Raw genomic sequence first — 20545 nt, 5'->3', positions numbered from 1 at the left:
TAGTTTTTAATGCTATCAATTTCCTTCCAGATCTGAAAGACACCGTAGCAAGTTTGTGACATCCTTCAACAACCTCAATTTGTCTACTATCAGTAATGTCATGTCTCCGGAAAGCAGTCATCTGAATAACACAACAGAGGATCCCCTCAGTAACAAACTCCGAGCCGACCTCAACCGCAGCATTGCAAAACACTTAGAAGCAGGTTGGAAGCCCAAAGACCAATATATATAACAAACTTTGCTTATAACTGTTTTGCAAGAAACATAAAGACATGTAGCACACATACATATTTTTATTGACAGATTCAGTCAGTATGAACTAGGGATCGCCTCTGGTCTAGTCAATAGAGAAAGGAAAATCGGTAGTTCGGTGCCAAGCCATGTCATTACAAAAGACATTAAGAGACGTGACTTGTTATTACCCTGCAAGGTGCTCGGTGCAATAACCGTACATGTAAAACCCCATATCACCTCACCTGAATAGCCTTGGTCATCCAGGAGTCCATTTCTTCCACAAAATACCCCTAGTCTTTCACATGTAAGGTGCTGCAGTTCGCTGTGCAGAATTGCGTCCCATGCCAGAAACATGTGATTGTGGGTTTGAATCCTTGTTCGCCCTAATTACGTTTCTAGGTTTGTTAGCACCATTACATGTTTGTGGGTTTCACCAAAGTGGTAAATGCCTGAGACCTACATCACATTAGACTTTACCCCCATATTAAGATGACATGCCGTGATATAACTGGAATACTGTTCAAAGCGGCATTAAACCCAACTCACTCGCTCACTCATTGTGTATATATCCTACCTGTTTCATTGTTTGTCCATACATATCAACTGGAAGATTAATTTCCCTACCATAATATAATATATATAGGACTCAGCATTCACCCGCTGAAGGAGCAAGAAGTAGCACTGCAATGCCTTGACAAATAATATAGTAAATTGCTATCCATAAAAAGTGTCATGTATTCATATAGAGGCATTGACTCTATTTCTATGCTTTACATTGCTTGGCCTAATCAGTATTCAAAGTAATAATTTAATACCTATGCATAAAATTGCAAGTTGTTTTTTTAATGTTTTTTCTTCAGATGTTTCAAATACCAGTATCTAGAAACCTAATTTAATGGTTTCAGAAGGTCTGATTCTGAATTTTTGTCTGTTGTAGCTCCTCATGGTGATATTGTACCTGTGGTGAAAACGACAAAGGATTCATCTCTCAAGGCATCCTTTGCAAGCTCCTCTGCAGATTACAGTGACTATCTGAAGAGGAAATATTGTGTTTTATGATCGTGGTTGTACATTTCCATTAAGTTGATGCATGCAACATATTTTTTTACTGTGCTGTTGTTCACACTCAACAAAACTTGCATGATTGAACATGTGAGGATGTCAAGAGTTACATTTGTTTTCCTTTCAAGTAGCCAAGTTTACTAAAGGGAGAATATTCTGACTTTACAGTTACATGTATTTACATGATAAATATTATTGTCCATTTCTTGTTCATATTTGCATGTATGTTTGTGTACATTGGAATTAACATGAGATTTTCATGTGTGAGACATGTGTGTGAGATTGTGCATGGTTATTTTTATTTTCAAACTGACAAATCTGTGATTTTTATTGTCAGTCCCACCAGTAGAAAGAAATTTTACATTTTTAGCTTATTTCAAATTAGTAATTGTGAACTTATCCTGTGGATTTCATCCGTCATCTATTCATTGATCCATTCATCTGGAAATGTTTCACTGAATACCCTTCTGTTCCAATTTTATGAGCATATATAATGTCTTTTTTGCACATGTCCCAAACAATGAATTTTTATCTTTTTTTAGCTCACCTAACTTATGTCATGGCTTGGGGGCAGTGTCTGCAAACATCCTTTACTTAGAAAGCACTGGACAACTGATGCTTCTTGTGCAGTAGGAAATCCTGCAAAAAAAAAGAAGAGTTTTTTTTCATATTTTTGAGAATCTATTGCTCCAAATGTGCTTAATTATTTTGGCACAGGTGTCACCATATACTAAATGTACTAAATAACCATCACAAGTAATACTTTAAACATTTGTTTCAGTTAAAAACACTTAATATTATAAAAATGTTCAGAAGGATGTAGTTAAAGACTTTGTGTGATTGACATCAAGTAAATTCATCTGACACGTCTTGAAAATAAAAGTCTAGTTCCAAAGTATTTAGTTGCACTTTCCAAAAAATATGTTAATGTTTCTCTGACCCAAGTAGGCATGTTTAATTATCCCCCGCCCAACAAAGTTGCCGGGGGATATAGAAACGGGCTCCATCCGTCCGTCCATACGTCCATCCGTCACGTTTTGTTTCCGGAGCATAACTCAGGAACCGTTCAATATTTTTTCATCAAACTTTGCAGGTCTGTCAGGTACATGCTGAACTGGTGCCTTTTGCTATTTAGAAATTTCAGAAATTTTTATTTTTTAGGTTTCGATGGCAACAAGATGGACTTATGCTCTGGAAACGAACCCTACCCTCAGAGAACCTAAGTCAGAAACCGTTCAATATTTTTTCATCAAACTTTGCAGGTCTGTCAGGTACAACGTGAACTGGTGCCTTTTGCTATTTAGAAATTTTAGAAATTTTATTTTTTACGTTTCCATGGCAACAAGATTGACTTAGGTTCTCTGAGGGTAGGGTTCGTTTCCAGAGCATAAGTCAGAAACTGTTCAATATTTTTTCATCAAACTTTGCAGGTCTGTCAGGTACATGCTGAACTGGTGCCTTTTGCTATTTAGAAATTTTAGAAATTTGTATTTTTTACGTTTCCATGGCAACAAGATGGACTTAGGTTCCAAACTCTTCTTTTTTTTACAATTTCCATGACAAGTTCCACCTCGGTTAAAAAAGATTAGGGTTTGTGTAGATTTAATTATGTCATGTATTCTGCAACAGGGGCGGGGGATATAGCCACGTTAGTGGCAAACTCTTGTTTCTATTGAATGGATCTCTGCTATGAAATAGATTTGGTAAGATCAGTCACAGATCCACATCATTATTGATTGTAAAGAAGAGTGATCAGTTTCTGTTCCATTGTTAGCTCAAAAGGCATATCAAGTTCCAACTTGTTAATTGCCAATTAGCCTCGTGATGATCCAGGTTAGAATAGGTCTTCAGCAACCCATGCTTACCGTATGTATGAAGTGACTATGCTTGTCGTAAGAGGTGACTCACAGGAATGGGTGGTCAAGCTCGCCAACTTGGTTGATGCATGTCATTGAACCCCAATTGCTGGATTGATGCTCATGATATCAATCACTGGACTATCTTGTCCAGACTTGATTATTTACAGACCACTGTCATGTAGCTGGGATATAGCAGAGTGCAGTGTTAAACAACCAACAAAACAAATAATTGCCAATTGCAAGTCTGCAAGAGTTCAAGATCTTTGTTAAGGTCATTGGGTATTAGTGGTTATATCACTGACTGATGTTTGCTATGCATGTTTACAAATATAGTGTATGATCCAAAATCTTTTTAATCAGTCAGTCAAACTCGGTCACAACAAGGACAGAGTAATATGTTTTTGATAATGTCACATCAGTATTAGGTAATTTTATGGGCAAAACATGCAAATGCAAATAAATTCCCAAATGGTAAGTGATAAATTTATCACTGTGAGCAAAGTTGCGTAGTAAAAGTTTGAGGCATTCAAGAAAAGTTGTGATGGATCTGCTTCTTTGATGCAAACATGTTTCTGCATAACAAAAATGTCATGTTTACTCATTATTCAGACACATTAGCATGTATTATTATGAAATTAGCTCTATGTTGAACTTATGTTTTTCCTCTTATTGTATCCTTTAAGTAAAAGTATGCCAAAAAGGTTTAAATGTGCTACTTTAACTCACCCTCCACAACCTATCATGTCTCGTCCTTAATGTGGCATGCAGAGTTTGTAAGCATGTCCTTCTCCGCATCTATGAAGATGCACATGTACCAAACAATGATGACACCCAAAAGTACTAGGTACATTTTTATACAATTTTCAATAAAGCCACCATTGAAGCCACATTGAATCTATGCACTTTGATTTTGCTCAAATATATTGCACCCTTGACTTTTTCCTCTGACACTTTGCAAGGATGATGAGGGAAATGATTTGATAGGTATCTTCCTATTATGCCATTTGTCACACACCTCACCTGAATCACAACACCAGTAAACACCCCATTGTTTAGAACATCTTTATATGTGTTCTAATTTTAACACTATTATCTCAAATATTAATATTCAGTGAAATACAACATTTGGCCATTTTGCATTAATGAATGTACACATTCTCTCTTACCAAGTTCTTGGAGATTTATGTGGTCTGTAAAAGATCATTTTGTGCACTTCCCTTTAAAAGTCTTGGTAACACATCTCACCATGTTTAGATGCGATCGTTCGGCCACTGCATTTATCTGTGTAGTCCAGCTACATCTATGGGTAACAACTTACTAGACACTTCCCTCTCAAAAATAATCTAGTCTAATATGTGACATCATGAAGTTTTGAATCTCCAGAAATGACGTCATGATAGAACATTGTTTTTTCATGAATTAAAACCACATTTCCTTATTCGTTGTGATTTATCACATAGCTAGCTATCTATCTTATATACAAATAAAGACTAGACTTGACTATATCAATAGATTTTTTAACTTATCCTGCATTACTCCTTAATGCATTTATTGCTGTTTTCGGACAGAAAGACGAACTGTGTGAGATCCAGCTCATGAAGAAAAGTTGTTCCAACTAGTAGAGACAGCACCCTCACACAGTTGGCATGTGACCCGGAATCTATGACGTCACATCCACGGACAGACATACTGTTGCATCCCTTGTGGAAATAAGGCTTATTGTGTTGCTGTATTGCGTGTTTCTTCATTCATCGTTTGCTACTATATTCTCTTCGGTTTATGGTTTGTACCCTTTGTGGTCTTCCCATACCTATTTTGTAACGTCTATCCTCGTTTGTGGGTCCAGTCACGGTAATTTATGGGCATATTGTTGTTCCTTCTGTCTATTTTTAACTTGCCATGTGGCCACGTACTTTTGTGTCTTGCGTTCTGAATTCTTTTAGTTGGCTTCGGTAATCCATTAATTTTGTTTTTGTGTTCAAAGCTTTGCTTTTCACTATCTTTTGCCTAATGGTTTTCTCACGTAAACTTTTAAACAAAAGTTAATTTGAGTTACATTTATGCCTCTTGTTTTCTGTTGTGTGTTTGGCACATTGTTATGATTTTGCTTAAATTCCAGAATTTACGCCTCGTTGTACCCACTGCCACAGGAACAAATCTAGTCGGGACCCTCACCCTCTCTGCCTTGATTGTACAAGGTCCTGTACTTTCACAGCGCAGTGCCGATATTGCAACCCCTTGTCACCGTGCTCCTTCAACTCTTACTTATGATTATCTAGGAAATGTCATCCCCCTTATCATGGCTCACAACTCGGAGACTCCCTCCCTCATAAAGATCGACGCCTCCCTTGCCGTCAGCTTTATTGATAACATCGTTGCCCATTATGGGACCTGCTTCTACGTCTCCTCAGCCTTCTACGTCGACAGCAGTGGCTTCCACTGCTCCTTCAGCTACTCTGGCACCTGCTCTACTCTACTCATCTTTGGCATCTAAGGAGCCACCCGACCCCCCTGCTTAGGGGCTTTTAACTGTACAATCGGCACCCCAAAACATGCTCCCGCATTCCTTCATGGATCAAGCCTGGATGCAAGCATGGATGCAGCAGTCGTTGTTTAACCAGCCAGCCTCAGTAGCACCTCCTGCGCCACTGGCGCCACCAGCTCCTCCTGCGTCTACTCCCCATACCGCCCCTTTGGCCTTCAATCTGGTGAATTCGACTACTGATTCTCTGATGCCCTTAGTTCCTCCATCCACTACGGGTTCCAATCGTCCTCGTTTGTCTTATGCCTTGTCTTCTCCGTCTGCTGCTGACTGCTCTTCCATGTCTTGTTCGGAGGGATCTTTCGCCCTGATTATGATCCTTTCACTCCTGAGATTGACACACCTGGGACTGTCCCAGGTAGTTGATTGGCTGGCTGACTGTTTGTCCTCCGTCGCTCCCTCCCAAGGTTCTGACGTCGACAGAAAATCCACTACATCTGTATCTGGTCTAACCCGACTTCGCTTCCACCAGACCCTATGTTTACCTACCTTGTTGCGGCGTTAGGCAAGGATTTCGCTAAGCTGTCCCTCACACCGTCATTCAAGGCTCCTCGTTTTCTTGGGGTACTTGGCTCTCACAGAATGGGATTCCAAATTCAACCAATCCTTACTACTGTGTCAACCTTGGTCTGGGCCTTCCCTCTTTAATGGAGCCAACACTGCTAACCATGCTAGGGTCGCCAGCATTGCAAGGGACGAAATGGTCCTCAAGGCCCTTGAGCATGCCACTCAACAGTCCAAGGGCAATTACAGGCCTTGTCGCTCCTCACTTAAGGACGCTCCCCAGCACACCTCACACTGTCAAAGTTCCGCAGCTCCTACCAGCCCAGACACGTTTGCCACACCAGCAAGGGTGCCAATTTTAATATCCAAGCGCTGACCTGTTCGACCTCAAACACCCAGTTTGGAAAGAATTGGACCATACTATATGACCTGTTCGTGACAAACGTCCTACGTCAGGGGTCCCGGCTCCCCTTGCCACTACATCCTCCTTTGACGTCAAATCCGACAGCAAATGCTTTCTCCCCAGACCAACATCAGCTCTTATGCAACAGCATCAACACCATGCTTCAGAAGGAGGGCAAAGAGGTTGTGCACGACCTGGTTAAGACACCAGGATTTCACTCACCTGTGTTTCTGGTCCCCAAGAAGGGCTTGATCATACTGCACATGATGCACCTCCTCCCCATATTCAATCGGCCTTACCTGGAACATCCTCCTTACTTCCAGATGACAACATTGAGGCTGCTCAGGACAAGAATCTGTGCCGGCGATTGCCTTATCAGCTTCGACATCCAGGATGCCTATCTTCATGTGCCTATCCACCCTAACAACTGGCAGTTCCTCAATGGTATCCATTACCAGTGGGCGGTCCTACCATTTGGAATTTCCATGGCCCCATGGCCCCATGGCCCCATGGCTGTTCACACTGATCACCAAGCCTGTTGCCGCCTACCTGCACCTGAGGAACGTCAACTTCGAGTCCTTCATAGATGACTGTCTCCTCAACAATCGGGACTCTGAGTCGGAGCTGACTCTGTCCTTTCGTCTGCAATTCATCAGCGGCCTGTTTCTCACAAACCAGGACCTCCTTCAAGATCACACGGACAGGTTGAAAATAATCGCCCACCTCCATCCTGCTCTGCATCAGGCTCAAACTCTGACAATGGCACATTCTTCTGGGTCTCCTCACCTTGGCTCAAAACCTGACTCCCAGGCATCGCCTTCAAATCCGCCCTATTCAAGGTTTTCTCGCCTGCCAACTACCCAAACATCAATATGTTTGCCACATCTCAGAACTGCCAGCTGTTGACTTACTTTTCACCTCTCTTTTCCGCCTCCGGTTCTCCTTACCAAGGTTCTTCAAAAGATCCAGGCCACTTGGAACCTGACACTCATTTTGGTCGAAGAAGAAGGTGTTTCTCCTGGCCTTGGCTAGTGAGCTACATGCCCTTCACGTCTCCCGTGTCTGGTTAGAATGCGCACCCATGGCGCCGTTCATCTTGGTCTGTGCTTGGACTTTATTGCAAAGAATCAACTACCAGGAAAGCCTGAAAGATCTCGTCCATCGTGAGTGCCGACGATGAGGTGGATCTTTTGTTATGACCTTTAAGGGCATTGAGGGTTTTCCTAAAACAGTCTAAAGCTAGCCCCAAGTCTAAAAAACTCCTTTTCCTACCTCCCCACAAAGTTTCAGATGTTGTGTTTAAAGCAGTAATGTGCTTTGATGTCATGTCATAGCTTCCATGTCACATGCCGACTGTGCGAGGGTGCTGCCTCTACAGGTTGGAACAACTTTTCTTTTGCAGCTGGATCTCACACAGTTTGTCCAAAAACAGCAGTAAATGCAGGATAAGTATACAAATGTAAACAATATTTAGATTTTACTAATTTTAGTTCACAGTGAATCTTCCCATATGGATTAGTTATCAAAACTTTGCCCAGCATCTTATCTCCTGTAGACAGGCCTAATTAGAAGTAAGTTTGATTATTCTATTAGTATTGTCTTTATTAGTCAACATGTTCTCTGTGTGACAAATGGTCACCATTGAGCCTCATTTTTAGAAGCTTTTTTGGGGGGGGGGAGGGGGGGGGGGGGCATTAGTTATCTATATTTGTTCAAAATGTAATGAAATTTGGTATATGCGTAGTGAGTTGTGGGGCATTTTATATTTTGCAATATATATTTTCAAAATGCATCTCCTCAAAAAGCTCTAGACCCATGAAGTCGAAACTTTACATACTTCATCTCAACTATGATGACGCCTTTGGTTCTTCTTAAGATTTGAATTAAATTTTCATTATTGCTGCTGTGTAAACCATATTGAAAAACTTATGTATGGCCATTATTGAGTCATGAATGTAATGGGGCGGTCGGGTAGCCTAGTGGTTAAAGCGTTCGCTCGTCACGCCGAAGACCTGGGTTCGATTCCCGACATGGGTACAATGTGTGAAGCCCATTTCTGGTGTCCCCCGCCGTGACATTGCTGGAAAATTGATAAAGGCAGCGTAAAATCAAACTCACTCACATGTGTAGCTAGTAGTTGGACTCAACAGGTTCTCTTTTACCGCCTTTCTATTGATCTCGAAAACATCATTTTAGAGAACACTGAGCCAATGTAGCTGATACTTTACATGCTTAATCCCCCCAATGTCACCTGAGTTTGTTTAGGAGTAACTATATGATTTCTGTTTGGGGCTGCAACAGTAGTTTTTGTTCAAAATGAAATTTGGTACATTTCACTTTTGTGCTTTGGGCCATGCTCCTTAATTCTCTCAGAATGCAATTTTTTGGCAACTTTTTAGCCTTTTTTTTCAAATTGTAATGAATTTGGTAGGTGTTTTGAGGCATTCAACACTTAAAGTTTTATCCTTGATTTGACCATTGCACTTTGACTCTGTATTTTCTTTGCACGGTAAACATCATCTCCTCAGAAAACCACTGGAGCAGAGAAACTTGACATGCTCATTCACAGCTTTCATCAGCCACAGCAATGACATTTGTAAAACCTATTCATGTCCATTACTTCAGTTGTTCCATTTTTCGGAATATATTAAATTTGGATCTTTTTTTGGTGTGGCCATCCAGATGCTGGGATGTCTGTTGTGTAGAAATATGTTTTTTCTTTGGAAGATTCTCTTTTACCCTTGTTTAACCTTGATCATATTTGATATTCAAGAAAAAGTGAGGTGCATTTTGAGAGACCCCTTGAGAACTTTTAGTTTATTTATATTAAATTACTTATCTTGAATATAAGGCCACCAATAATCTTTATGGATGATTAATGTATATGCTTCATATGGATTAATAAACCATGTTGGCATTCTGTGGCATGTGTTATATTAATGTTAAGTTAATGTTGGGGTGCTTTGTCCTTCTGTCAATTGGCTCTTGGGGGAATCAAGGACAAAATCGACATCACTGTCCCGGAATGTTTTATGCACAATATGTAAACAATAAATAACAAATACACAATGAGCGGAATACCTGCTCTGACAACACCAAACACAGTGATGAGCAGACCTTCCAGCTCAGGCATACATGAGGTGAGCGGAGCTCAAGCTCAACCTTAGGGCGTTTCCTATGAGCGGCACATCCTGCTTGAGGTCGTCCCTACACCAGCACTCGGAATACCAAGCTGACTAACAGTGTAATGCTAACACATATATATACTGAACCAAATGAAAAACCTCACAATCCTAAAATTTAACATTTTGACCAGTTATCATTGTGGGCCCTTATTGTGTGTATTCAGTAATGGCCACTTATTGTCTTCAGATAACAACCGTTTTTGTACAGGTGAATCGATAAAAATCATGTGCACAGCACTTTATCCCGCGATATGCCAAGGAGAGGCACGGGCCACCGAGCCGTGGATGCCCGTGCCTATAATAAAAACAGAAGATGAGATGGGGTTAAATGGCCGAGGGTGTGCAGGTACTAGTGGGCTACTTAGCTGCTAATTGTGTATACCAAAATGCTACCGTGGCCAACGGCGATTGCAGCTAGTGCTGCTGGCCTGAGACTGCTACCGCTGTCCGGCCCCCACGGTAGCATATTTAAACGCTACCATTGCTTGCTAACTCCCACGCTGCTGGCCTAAGTCAGACTACCGCTGCCCGGCCCCAGGTAGCCGGCCAAAGCAGATCCCACTGCCCGGCCCCATTTGTGCAGCTCCCGCCGCGGACCCAACTGTCAGCTACCGCTTGACAAGACGACTTCTGCCGCTGGGCCCATATACGTGGCAATTGTTTGCCCCAACGTATGTTATTTTACGATTCCCCGGCTGAAAAGTCCGGAAAGACAAGGTTCCCGCTGAAAAGCAGGTAGCCTTAAGCACGAGTATTAATTTGGAAGCAAGTTTATTTGTTACTAGCAGTGTAGCCCACAAGAACCCTGCCACAAAGCACCAGAGTGCTACCCCACACCCACGGCCACGCGATACGCGGAGATAGCATTGTTGCCCGGCTTACCTATGTACTGAAAGGAAACACTAACCTGTGGAGATAATATCCTTACTGGCGCAAAACAAGCGCCAGGGCATGCAATAAATTGTCCGTAAACACACACAATTCTTTGTCACTGAGGTGGACGCCCTCCCAGGTGTACCATGTCTTGTCTGATGCCAGGATCTGGGGATGTGGCACCATTGTACCGCCGAGCTCTTTGACTCGGTTGGCCAGTTGGCGGTTGATATTCTTCCGCATCCCCTCGATCTTTAGTGGGTCCCTGTCATCGTGCCAGTAGCGCCTGGGCAGCATTGAGGATACGATGATCTTGGTTTCAGGAAGCTGGAGTTGTATCCGAAGGATTGATGCCACCATGTCAAGGTAGAGTTGGCTGCCCTTGACCGAGCACAGGTCGTTGGAGCCAAGATGAATGATGAGGGCTCTGGGGCTGCGCCGTGTCGCCTTGACCTGTGCATCCAGAATGTCCAGCTCCTTCCACCTCATCCCCCCTCGTGCCAGCCATAGCATCCTCGGTTGGTTCGGACTGGTGCCCTTCAGGAGCAAGTACTGCCATGCCCTGGCCATGTAGCTGGATCCCACCATCCAAACTGTAAACAATAAGAAGTGTAGTAAGTACCATGAAAGACTATTTGAATTAATTGTGCAACATTGAATTTGTTGGTAAGCGTATGTAAGCATTGTAGCAATCTGATTTCCACCTGCCGTATTGTTGTATGAGGTGTTCGGGCGACCCGTTCATGGCTGCTGATGTGGCTGCCCCAATGCGGAAAGAGTGCGAAGAATAGCAGGTCGTGTTTATGTTGCTGTGTGCTAAGGCCTTTTTTTAGGAGAGCCTGGAATTGGTACCTTGTAACGGGGGAATGGTCGAAGTGAACGAATGCATGTTGTGGGCCGGAGGGGCGCGCCTCCAGGTAGTGCTTGATGGCGACTACCGGACATAGCGGATTACCTGGTATAGATGACATTGTAACTGTTGTCCCCATCCTGTACTGATCAGACTTTGAGTGTGGTAAATGGATTGAAAGCTGCTGGGGGTTGCCCGAGAAGCTTAAATTCTGGATGGCGCAACCTGTTTTTGAGAGTCCAGTTTGCTAACCCTAAAGAAACCGAAGAAGGCTGTGCAGTAGACTGCCTTGAACAGCCTGGCTTCATATGCTGATGAGCATACGTGAGGCAGATTGTTGGTTACTACCTGCAGCAGATCTGCAGTGATCGGTTTTCTGGTGTCTGGTCGGCCCGCTGATTTGTGTAAGCCGGTTAAAATCTTGCCTACCAGGAAATGGTTTGTACAGTCAGTGAGCCCGTGGAATTTGTGGTGTGAAGACAGCGCTGCAATGTAAGTCTTGACTGTGTTAGGGGAGTGGTGAGTGACTGACAGATAAGCAATAAAGTTTACGACCTGATCCAGTGGGACTGGCCACACCTCTTGTAGCTGGTGTGCGGACCGGAACTGGTGCAAGGCATTGATGCCTGTTTGGTAAGTGGCCCATGTATTAGTAGACAGAGATTGTTGTAGGAGTCTGCCGGCTTCCTGCCTCAGATCAGCCATATGTTGCACGGGATAGGTGTGGGGTTCTGGTCCGCGGCTGGTGCTGCCTCTCGGAAGCGTTTGAGCTGAAACCTCGAGAGAGCATCGGCAATAGTGTTAGCAGTGGAACATACATACTTTGCCTTAAACATAATATTATATCGGAGGCACTGCAGGATTAGGCGACGGAGTAGGCTCATCACTCTGGGGGCCTTGGTTGACTGCTTGTTATCCCCCGCCGCGCGAAAGCGCGAAGCGGGGGATATAGTATTCACGACCGTCCGTCCGTCCGTCCGTCCGTACGTCCCACCTGTTTGTTGCCGCGATATCTCAAGAACTAAACACTGGATTGTCTTCATATTTGGAACTATGGTGTATATACAGACTCCGCAGACACCAGTCAGTTTTGGTGACCTTGACCCCATTTTAAAGGTCACAGCAGGCATATCTGCTTTTGGAGTTGGAAAACAGTGTTGCCGCGATATCTCAAGAACTAAACACTGGATTGTCTTCATATTTGGAACTATGGTGTATATACAGACTCCCCAGACACCAGTCGGTTTTGGTGACCTTGATCCCATTTTCAAGGTCACAGCAGACAAATCTGCTTTTAGAGTTGGAAAACGGTGTTGCCGCGATATCTCAAGAACTAAACACTGGATTGTCTTCATATTTGGAACTATGGTGTATATACAGACTCCGCAGACACCAGTCGGTTTTGGTGACCTTGATCCCATTTTCAAGGTCACAGCAGACAAATCTGCTTTAAGAGTTGGAAAACGGTGTTGCCGCGATATCTCAAGAACTAAACACTGGATTGTCTTCATATTTGGAACTATGGTGTATATACAGACACCGCAGACACCAGTCGGTTTTGGTGACCTTGACCCAATTTTCAAGGTCACAGCAGGCAAATCTGCTTTTGGAGTTGGAAAACGGTGTTGCCGCGATATCTCAAGAACTAAACACTGGATTGTCTTCATATTTGGAACTATATTGTATATACAGACTCTGCAGACACCAGTCGGTTTTGGTGACCTTGATCCCATTTTCAAGGTCACAGCAGGCAAATCTGCTTTTAGAGTTGGAAAACGGTGTTGCCACAATATCTCAAGAACTAAACCTCTCGATTGTCTTCATATTTGGAACTATGGTGTATAAACAGACACCACAGACACCAGTCGGTTTTGGTGACCTTGACCCCATTTTCAAGGTCACAGCAGGCAAATCTGCTTTTGGAGTTAGAAAACGGTGTTGCCACAATATCTCAAGAACTAATCGCTGGATTGTCTTCATATTTGGAACTTTGGTGTATATACAGACACCGCATACACCTGTCAGATTTGGTGACCTTGACCCCATTTTCAAGGTCACAGCAGGCAAATCTGTTTTTGGAGTTGGAAAACGGTGTTGCCACAATATCTCAAGAACTAATCGCTGGATTGTCTTCATATTTGGTACTATGGTGTATATGGCGGGGGATATTTCGTCACTCTGTGACAAATACTTGTTGATTATTGTTACGACGGCTTGGTTGTCGCAGTAAAAGAGGACCTTTTTGTTTGCGAGTTGCTTGCCCAAGATTTGGATGGCCAGTGTGATGGGGAACAGCTCCAGGAGCGTCAAGTCCCGTGTAGTTCCATCCGTCACCCACTGGGGTGGCCATGCGCCGTTAAACCATTTGACCTGCATGTAGGCCCCAAAGCCGGCGCCACCTGCTGCGTCTGAAAACAGCTGGAGGAAATCGCTGTCCACCCATAGTTGGTCCTGAAACACTGAAATGCCGTTATAACTCGTAAGAAATGTTAACCACATTTGTAGGTCTTCCTTGACCCAGCTGGTAATCCTAATGTGGTGAAATGGTTGCTTACCTTTAGTAAGCAGATCGACTAGCCTTTGGCTGAATGCCCTTGCCATTGGTATAGCCCTGCACATAAAGTTAAGCTTGCCTATGAGGGACTGAAGGGCCCTTTTTGTGACCTTGATGTTACCTGTTGACAGGATGTCTTGGATTTCCCTTGTTGCCTCCTTGATCTTGGACTCTGATCTGCATTGCAATGGTGTCGATTTCCAGCCATGTCAGTTTGGTTGTGGGGCCCACTGTCTTGTCGTGCGCAATAGGAACCCCAAGCTGTTCTAGTGTATTCACGCATCCGTTGAGGTTGTCTGAGCAGTGGCTGGTGCCTGCTGTGCCCCCCGTTAGTAAGTCATCCAGGTAATGCATGATCGGACACGTTGGAAGATGCGATTGCATGCACCATTGCAAGAAGGTACAAAACGTTTCAAATATGGCGGAAGATATGGAGCAGCCAAATGGTAAGCATTTATCGAAATAGAACTCACCTTCGAATCTGATGCCTAGCAGCTCGAAATCGGATGGGTGGACTGGTATAATTCTAAAGGCCGACTGAATGTCGAATTTTGCAAGTAGTGCTCCCTTTCCCAGTTGTTGAACCATATGGGTAGCTTCATCAAATCTGGCGTACACAACGGAGCAGGCCTCTGTGTCTATGAAGTCATTTATAGATTTACCCCTGGGATAGGATAGATGGTGAATTAGACGGAATTCCTCCGCATGCTTACCCAGGTGCTGACCATATCCTGGCTGCTTCTTGGGCACCAGGCCTATTGGGGATACTTGGAGGTTGTCTAGGGGGGGTGTCCTTGAAGGGGCCCGCCATCCTGCCAATGTCGACTTCCTTTTGTAGTTTTTGTTTCACGTAGCCTGCCGTGGCTGATCGCAAGTTTCGTGCCAGGTGACCCGTGCGGCTTCCCTGGAACTCGAGCTTAAAGCCAAAGCTAAAACCTACCCATAAATAATTTGCATCTCTGTAATTGACCCTATTATATTGGCGTAACCAGGGTGCCATTTCATTGAGATCCACGGGGGAAGGGGCCATTGAATTTACCTGCCTTGACGGCTGGTTTTCTGTTAGGAAAAGGCTGATTGGGCTTGTATCGGGTCGGTTGGACCCAATTCCCTCGAAAGCAGGTCCTAGAGCTATGGGAATGTTTGCCACACTTACCGCATTTGTGTGTACTTACAGTTGACCCTGCTACAGCCAAATTTATTGAAATCCCAGCATACCTGTACGGGTGTCATTGCGCCCTGTCCGCCTGATTCTGGTTGTAGTACCGGCTGTGTTACCATGTACTTCAGCCACAACACCCCGTCGATGTTGTCCCAGCGCCGTGCGGGGTCCCTTGACATTCTGTGTCGGAATTGTTGGTTGTAGGTTGACCAGGCATCCCCCCCGAATCGAAGTGCCGCCGTTCTTAGGGGTTGCTGTCCTACATGGAAACCATGAGTTGTGTGGACCTCGGAGTGCCTACTAACGTATATACACATGAAAATGTGGAAAGCTGAAGTCCAGCTTGCCAGGGACAGGTGCTTTGGTTGTTGCTTTATTGGTTTAAAAATTACCTTACCTGAGGAGTTGTACGCCATGGTAATCGTACCGTCCTCGTGACTTCCCACGGTGTTTGGTAGGATTGTGCTGAGGTCGACATACTCGCCACGCCAGATTTTTTCCCTCACCTGTTGTTTGACGTGCACGTCTATTCCATCCGCATGGAAGGAAAGGGAATCCCCGTATCCTGCGATGTGATTGGCTGGCCCAGCCGCGTCACCGTTGGCCTCGTTGTAAGCATCGGGGGATTCTCCCTATGTTGGGCGAAATGGCGGGAGAACTAAAACCAAGCCTTACCTGTTGGTTTGCGCTAACCGGGCCGGGCGCTGAATGTTCCAGCAGCTGGAGTATTTTTTCCAGTTGCTCGTTTACCTGGGTAGCCGAGTTGGCAACCTCCGTGGCATTTACAAGCTGCGCCGATTGCACGTTAATTCTGTTGCCACCTTCGATATTTCCGTAATTGGCAGACTCACCATCAGCTGTTGCCTCCTGTACAATGTGTACTCCCGGGGTTTGTCTTCTGGTTGTCCTGGCCTGCTTGGCTCCCCTCACAAGCTTGTGGTTGACGGCTGCTCTTCTCTTGGGAGGCACCACGAATGGTCGAGGTGGTGAGTTGGTATTCCACAAGCGTAAAATTGTCCCGAGGGTGAAGTTCGGGAGTAGAACGGAATAAATGCGATACGGCGAGTGTTGAAATAGACTGTATTCAAAGCATAATCGGCGAAACGGTCGCGGTTGTGTAAATGCGATACGGCGAGTGTTGGAATAGATGGTATTCAAAGCGTAATCAGCGAAACGGTCGCGACTGGGTACAAAGGAAACGTACAAAGCAAAAGCGATTAGATACAGTGACACACGTGTGTACTTGGGGAAAGGCTGTTCGCAAATGACGGACTAACAAAGGGCGGGATGATGCTTGCGCGGGATTATTCCCCAGGCACGGTGCCGAGTGGTGACCCGGGGGTGATTGAGTTACGAGGGGTGATTGGGTTACAGACGTAATTAGCCCATGGTTTGAATACGCGCGATAAAGTCATTTAGTAGTTAGTACTAAATGTAAATAGTGGCAAAAGTGTTTTTTCACGTGCTACTGGTCAACTGGCCATAATACCGCACGTGTTTTCAGCCATACTTGTTAGCAGTCATTAACAAAAAAAGAAAAACACAAGAAAACAAAAGTCTTTACGGCCATTTGTCATGCCACGCCTTTCGGCATGTTGCAGACGGGAACGTCCGTAGCTGAAGTCGCAAGGACGATGAGTTGTAGTCGACGGACTGTTTATGATTTACAGACCCATCTACAGCAAACGGGTACCACCGCTGATCGCCCTCGGCCAGGTCGACCACGTGTGACGTCACATGCAGAGGATCGTCAGATTGTCTTACGTCACCTCCGTAACTGATTTTTGACAGCTACATCAACCAGAAATGAACTGTTTAGGGGTAGACTGAGTGCGCAAACTGTTCGAAACCGTCTGAGAACTGCTCACCTTCAAGCACGACGGCCATACTGCTGGCCGATTCTGACTCAATTACACAGACATCAACGTCAGTTTTGGGCACAGAGACACTTATGATGGACTCAGAGGAATTGGAATCAAGTCGTCATCGGTGATGAATCCCGATTTAATCTTCGATTTGCTGATGGTAGGGCGAGGGTGTGGAGGCGCCGTCATGAACGTTATGCCCAGTGTTGTGTGCAGGAAGTTGACAGATTTCGTGGCGGAAGTGTCATGGTGTGGGGTGCTTCCTGTGGCAATGCATGTTCCAGGATTCTTGTCATCCGTGGCAACCTCAACGTTGCTGCTTACTGCGACCAGGTACTGGCACCAGAACTTCTGCCTTTTATGGCAGTACATGGACCCGGTTTGATCTTCCAACACGACAATGCCAGACCCCACACAGCAATTTTGACAAGGAATTTCCTTCTGAATGCGGGAGTCAACGTCATGGACTGGCCGTCAAGGTCTCCCGACCTCAATCCCATCGAACACGTCTGGGATGCACTTGGCAGAAGTCTGCGCACTCTCCAGAACCAACCACAGAATTTGCAAGATCTTGGCACCATTTTGCAGCAACAATGGCGTCGTCTTCCCAATCATGTGTTCACAAGCATCACAAGGTCCATGCGGAGGCGTTGTGTGGCAGTTGTCAATACACATGGTGGCCATACACGCTACTGAACTTGTGTGCCATCAGATTCTCGTGCTTGGGACTTATGATTTAAACTGTTGATGTTATTATGTCTCCCCCAGAATGGAGGGAGACATATTGTTTTTGGCACGGTTCCCGTCGGCGTCGGCGTTGGCGTTGGCGTTGGCGTTCCCACCGTTTCCGGACCATAACTCAGAAACCGTTTAATATTTTTTCGCGAAACTTTGTATACACATTAACCCAGCACTGAAGTGGTGCCTTTTGCTATTTAGAGATTTTTGACATTTTTATTTTTCCTCGTTTCCATGGAGATAAGTTGAACATAGGCTCTGAATGGGGGTAAGCTTTGTTTCCGGACCATAACTCGGAAACCGTTTAATATTTTTTCGCGAAACTTTGTATACACATTAACCCAGCACTGAAGTGGTGCCTTTTGCTATTTAGAGATTTTTGACATTTTTATTTTTTCTCGTTTCCATGGAGATAAGTTGAACATAGACTCTGAATGGGGGTAAGCTTGGTTTCCGGACCATAACTCGGAAACCGTTTAATATTTTTTCGCGAAACTTTGTATACACATTAACCCAGCACTGAAGTGGTGCCTTTTGCTATTTAGAGATTTTTGACATTTTTATTTTTCCTCGTTTCCATGGAGATAAGTTGAACATAGGCTCTGAATGGGGGTAAGCTTTGTTTCCGGACCATAACTCGGAAACCGTTTAATATTTTTTCGCGAAACTTTGTATACACATTAACCCAGCACTGAAGTGGTGCCTTTTGCTATTTAGAGATTTTTGACATTTTTATTTTTTCTCGTTTCCATGGAGATAAGTTGAACATAGACTCTGAATGGGGGTAAGCTTTATTTCCTGACCATAACTCAGAAACCGTTTAATATTTTTTCGCGAAACTTTGTATACACATTTACCCAGCACTGAAGTGGTGCCTTTTGCTATTTAGAGATTTTTGACATTTTTATTTTTTCTCGTTTCCATGGAGATAACTTGAACATAGACTCTGAATGGGGGTAAGCTTTATTTCCTGACCATAACTCAGAAACCGTTTAATATTTTTTCGCGAAACTTTGTATACACATTTACCCAGCACTGAAGTGGTGCCTTTTGCTATTTAGAGATTTTTGACATTTTTATTTTTTCTCGTTTCCATGGAGATAACTTGAACATAGACTCTGAATGGGGGTAAGCTTGGTTTCCGGACCATAACTCGGAAACCGTTTAATATTTTTTCGCGAAACTTTGTATACACATTAACCCAGCACTGAAGTGGTGCCTTTTGCTATTTAGAGATTTTTGACATTTTTATTTTTTCTCGTTTCCATGGAGATAGGTTGAACATAGACTCTGAATGGGGGTAAGCTTGGTTTCCAGACCATAACTCGGAAACTGTTTAATATTTTTTCGCGAAACTTTGTATACACATTAACCCAGCACTGAAGTGGTGCCTTTTGCTATTTAAAGATTTTTGACATTTTTATTTTTTCTCGTTTCCATGGAGATAAGTTGAACATAGACTCTGAATGGGGGTAAGCTTGGTTTCCGGACCTTAACTCGGAAACCGTTTAATATTTTTTCGCGAAACTTTGTATACACATTAACCCAGCACTGAAGTGGTGCCCATTAGTTGTTTGAAATTTCTAGGAGTTCTATTTTTGTCTCTGTTATTTTGTAATGGAGGGTGGGAATAAAGAGATGGGGTTTAACGTGAAGTAAACAAATGAATGGGGGTTAGGGGAGTAGGGGGAGTAGTATAGGTAATGGGGGTTCTGGACCACTTCCACTGGAGCCAGATTCATATACCTATACTGCTACTACAGGGGGGATTTTTTATGTCAAAATGATTATGTGATTTAACGATAGTCATAAGATTCAGCTAAATTGGCTCCAGCTCACCACCACCTGGAGTCTATGATACAAATTTTTATAGGTAATGGGGGTTCTGGACCACTTCCACTGGAGCAGGATTCATATACCTATACTGCTACTACAGGGGGGGGATTTTTTATGTCAAAATGATTATGTGATTTAACGATAGTCATGAGTTGTATTAAACGAAACATCAATATTAATTAATAATGGATAAAATTTACTATAGCCCACGAGGATATTGGAAAGGTGTAGGAGCAATAAAAAAATTAGCCACCACGGCTAAGGTATCTAAAGATGTGGCCAAGGATTGGTTAAAGAAACAAGCGATGTGGCAGATATATTTACCGGCACCGCGTTATATACCGAGGAAGAAGTTTGATATTTTTACGACGAATGAAGTTCATCAGGCTGACCTCTTGTTTCTTCCCCACGATAAGGTAAAACGCAAAACGTATAAATACGCTTTAACATTAGTGGATGTGGCTAGTCGATACAAAGAGGCTGAGCCATTAACATCGAAAGAATCAACAGAGGTAGCTAATGCACTGAGTCGCATATATAAACGCGGACCGCTAAAATGGCCTAAGCTATTTCAAGTAGATCCCGGTCGCGAGTTTATGGGATCGGTAACTAAACTGTTAACAAAGAACGATGTCAAAATCGTCCGTGGTGAAAGAGAGGCCCACCGCAGTCAAGCTATCGTCGAAAGATTTAACAGGACATTAGCGGAACGTTTGTTTGGCTATCAGTATGGGATCGAAATGAAATCCGAGCGATTGAGATCAACCGAATGGGTGACACGATTATCAGCCGTTGTATCAGCGCTGAATAATGAAGTGACGAGATTAATAGGGAAGAAACCATCCGATGCGATTAAAATGAAATCCGTGACTTCCGAA

General features: G+C 43.8%; 2 protein-coding genes across 5 annotated transcripts in view; one reads left to right on the top strand and one right to left on the bottom strand.

The window, feature by feature from the left end:
- Positions 1–1938, top strand: part of LOC124114452 (ankyrin repeat domain-containing protein 26-like) — a 792436-nt gene extending 790498 nt beyond the window's left edge. For all 3 annotated transcript variants that reach the window (XM_046475021.2, XM_046475020.2, XM_046475019.2), the window contains 2 exons: positions 31–203; positions 1172–1938. In XM_046475021.2, the coding sequence (XP_046330977.2) occupies positions 31–203; positions 1172–1293 (295 nt within the window). In that variant the 3' untranslated portion in view covers positions 1294–1938. The remainder of the gene's footprint in view (positions 1–30; positions 204–1171) is intronic.
- LOC124114450 (ras-related protein Rab-7L1-like) overlaps positions 1227–20545 on the bottom strand; it is a 213495-nt gene continuing 194176 nt past the window's right edge. The window contains exons 6-7 of one of the 2 annotated variants that reach the window (XM_048401496.1): positions 1844–1935; positions 1227–1266 (exon numbers count right to left, since the gene is read on the bottom strand). In XM_048401496.1, the coding sequence (XP_048257453.1) occupies positions 1887–1935 (49 nt within the window). In that variant the 3' untranslated portion in view covers positions 1227–1266; positions 1844–1886. Of the gene's footprint in view, positions 1267–1810; positions 1936–20545 lie in introns of those variants that run through there. The other variant, XM_048401495.1, reaches the window with a different exon arrangement.

This window comes from Haliotis rufescens, unplaced genomic scaffold (assembly GCF_023055435.1).
Source record: "Haliotis rufescens isolate VD_foot unplaced genomic scaffold, xgHalRufe1.0.p SCAF_22, whole genome shotgun sequence".
Lineage (NCBI taxonomy): Eukaryota > Metazoa > Mollusca > Gastropoda > Lepetellida > Haliotidae > Haliotis > Haliotis rufescens.
The sequence above is the reverse complement of the archived record's forward strand: the minus strand, read 5'-3'. Positions and strand labels throughout refer to the sequence as shown.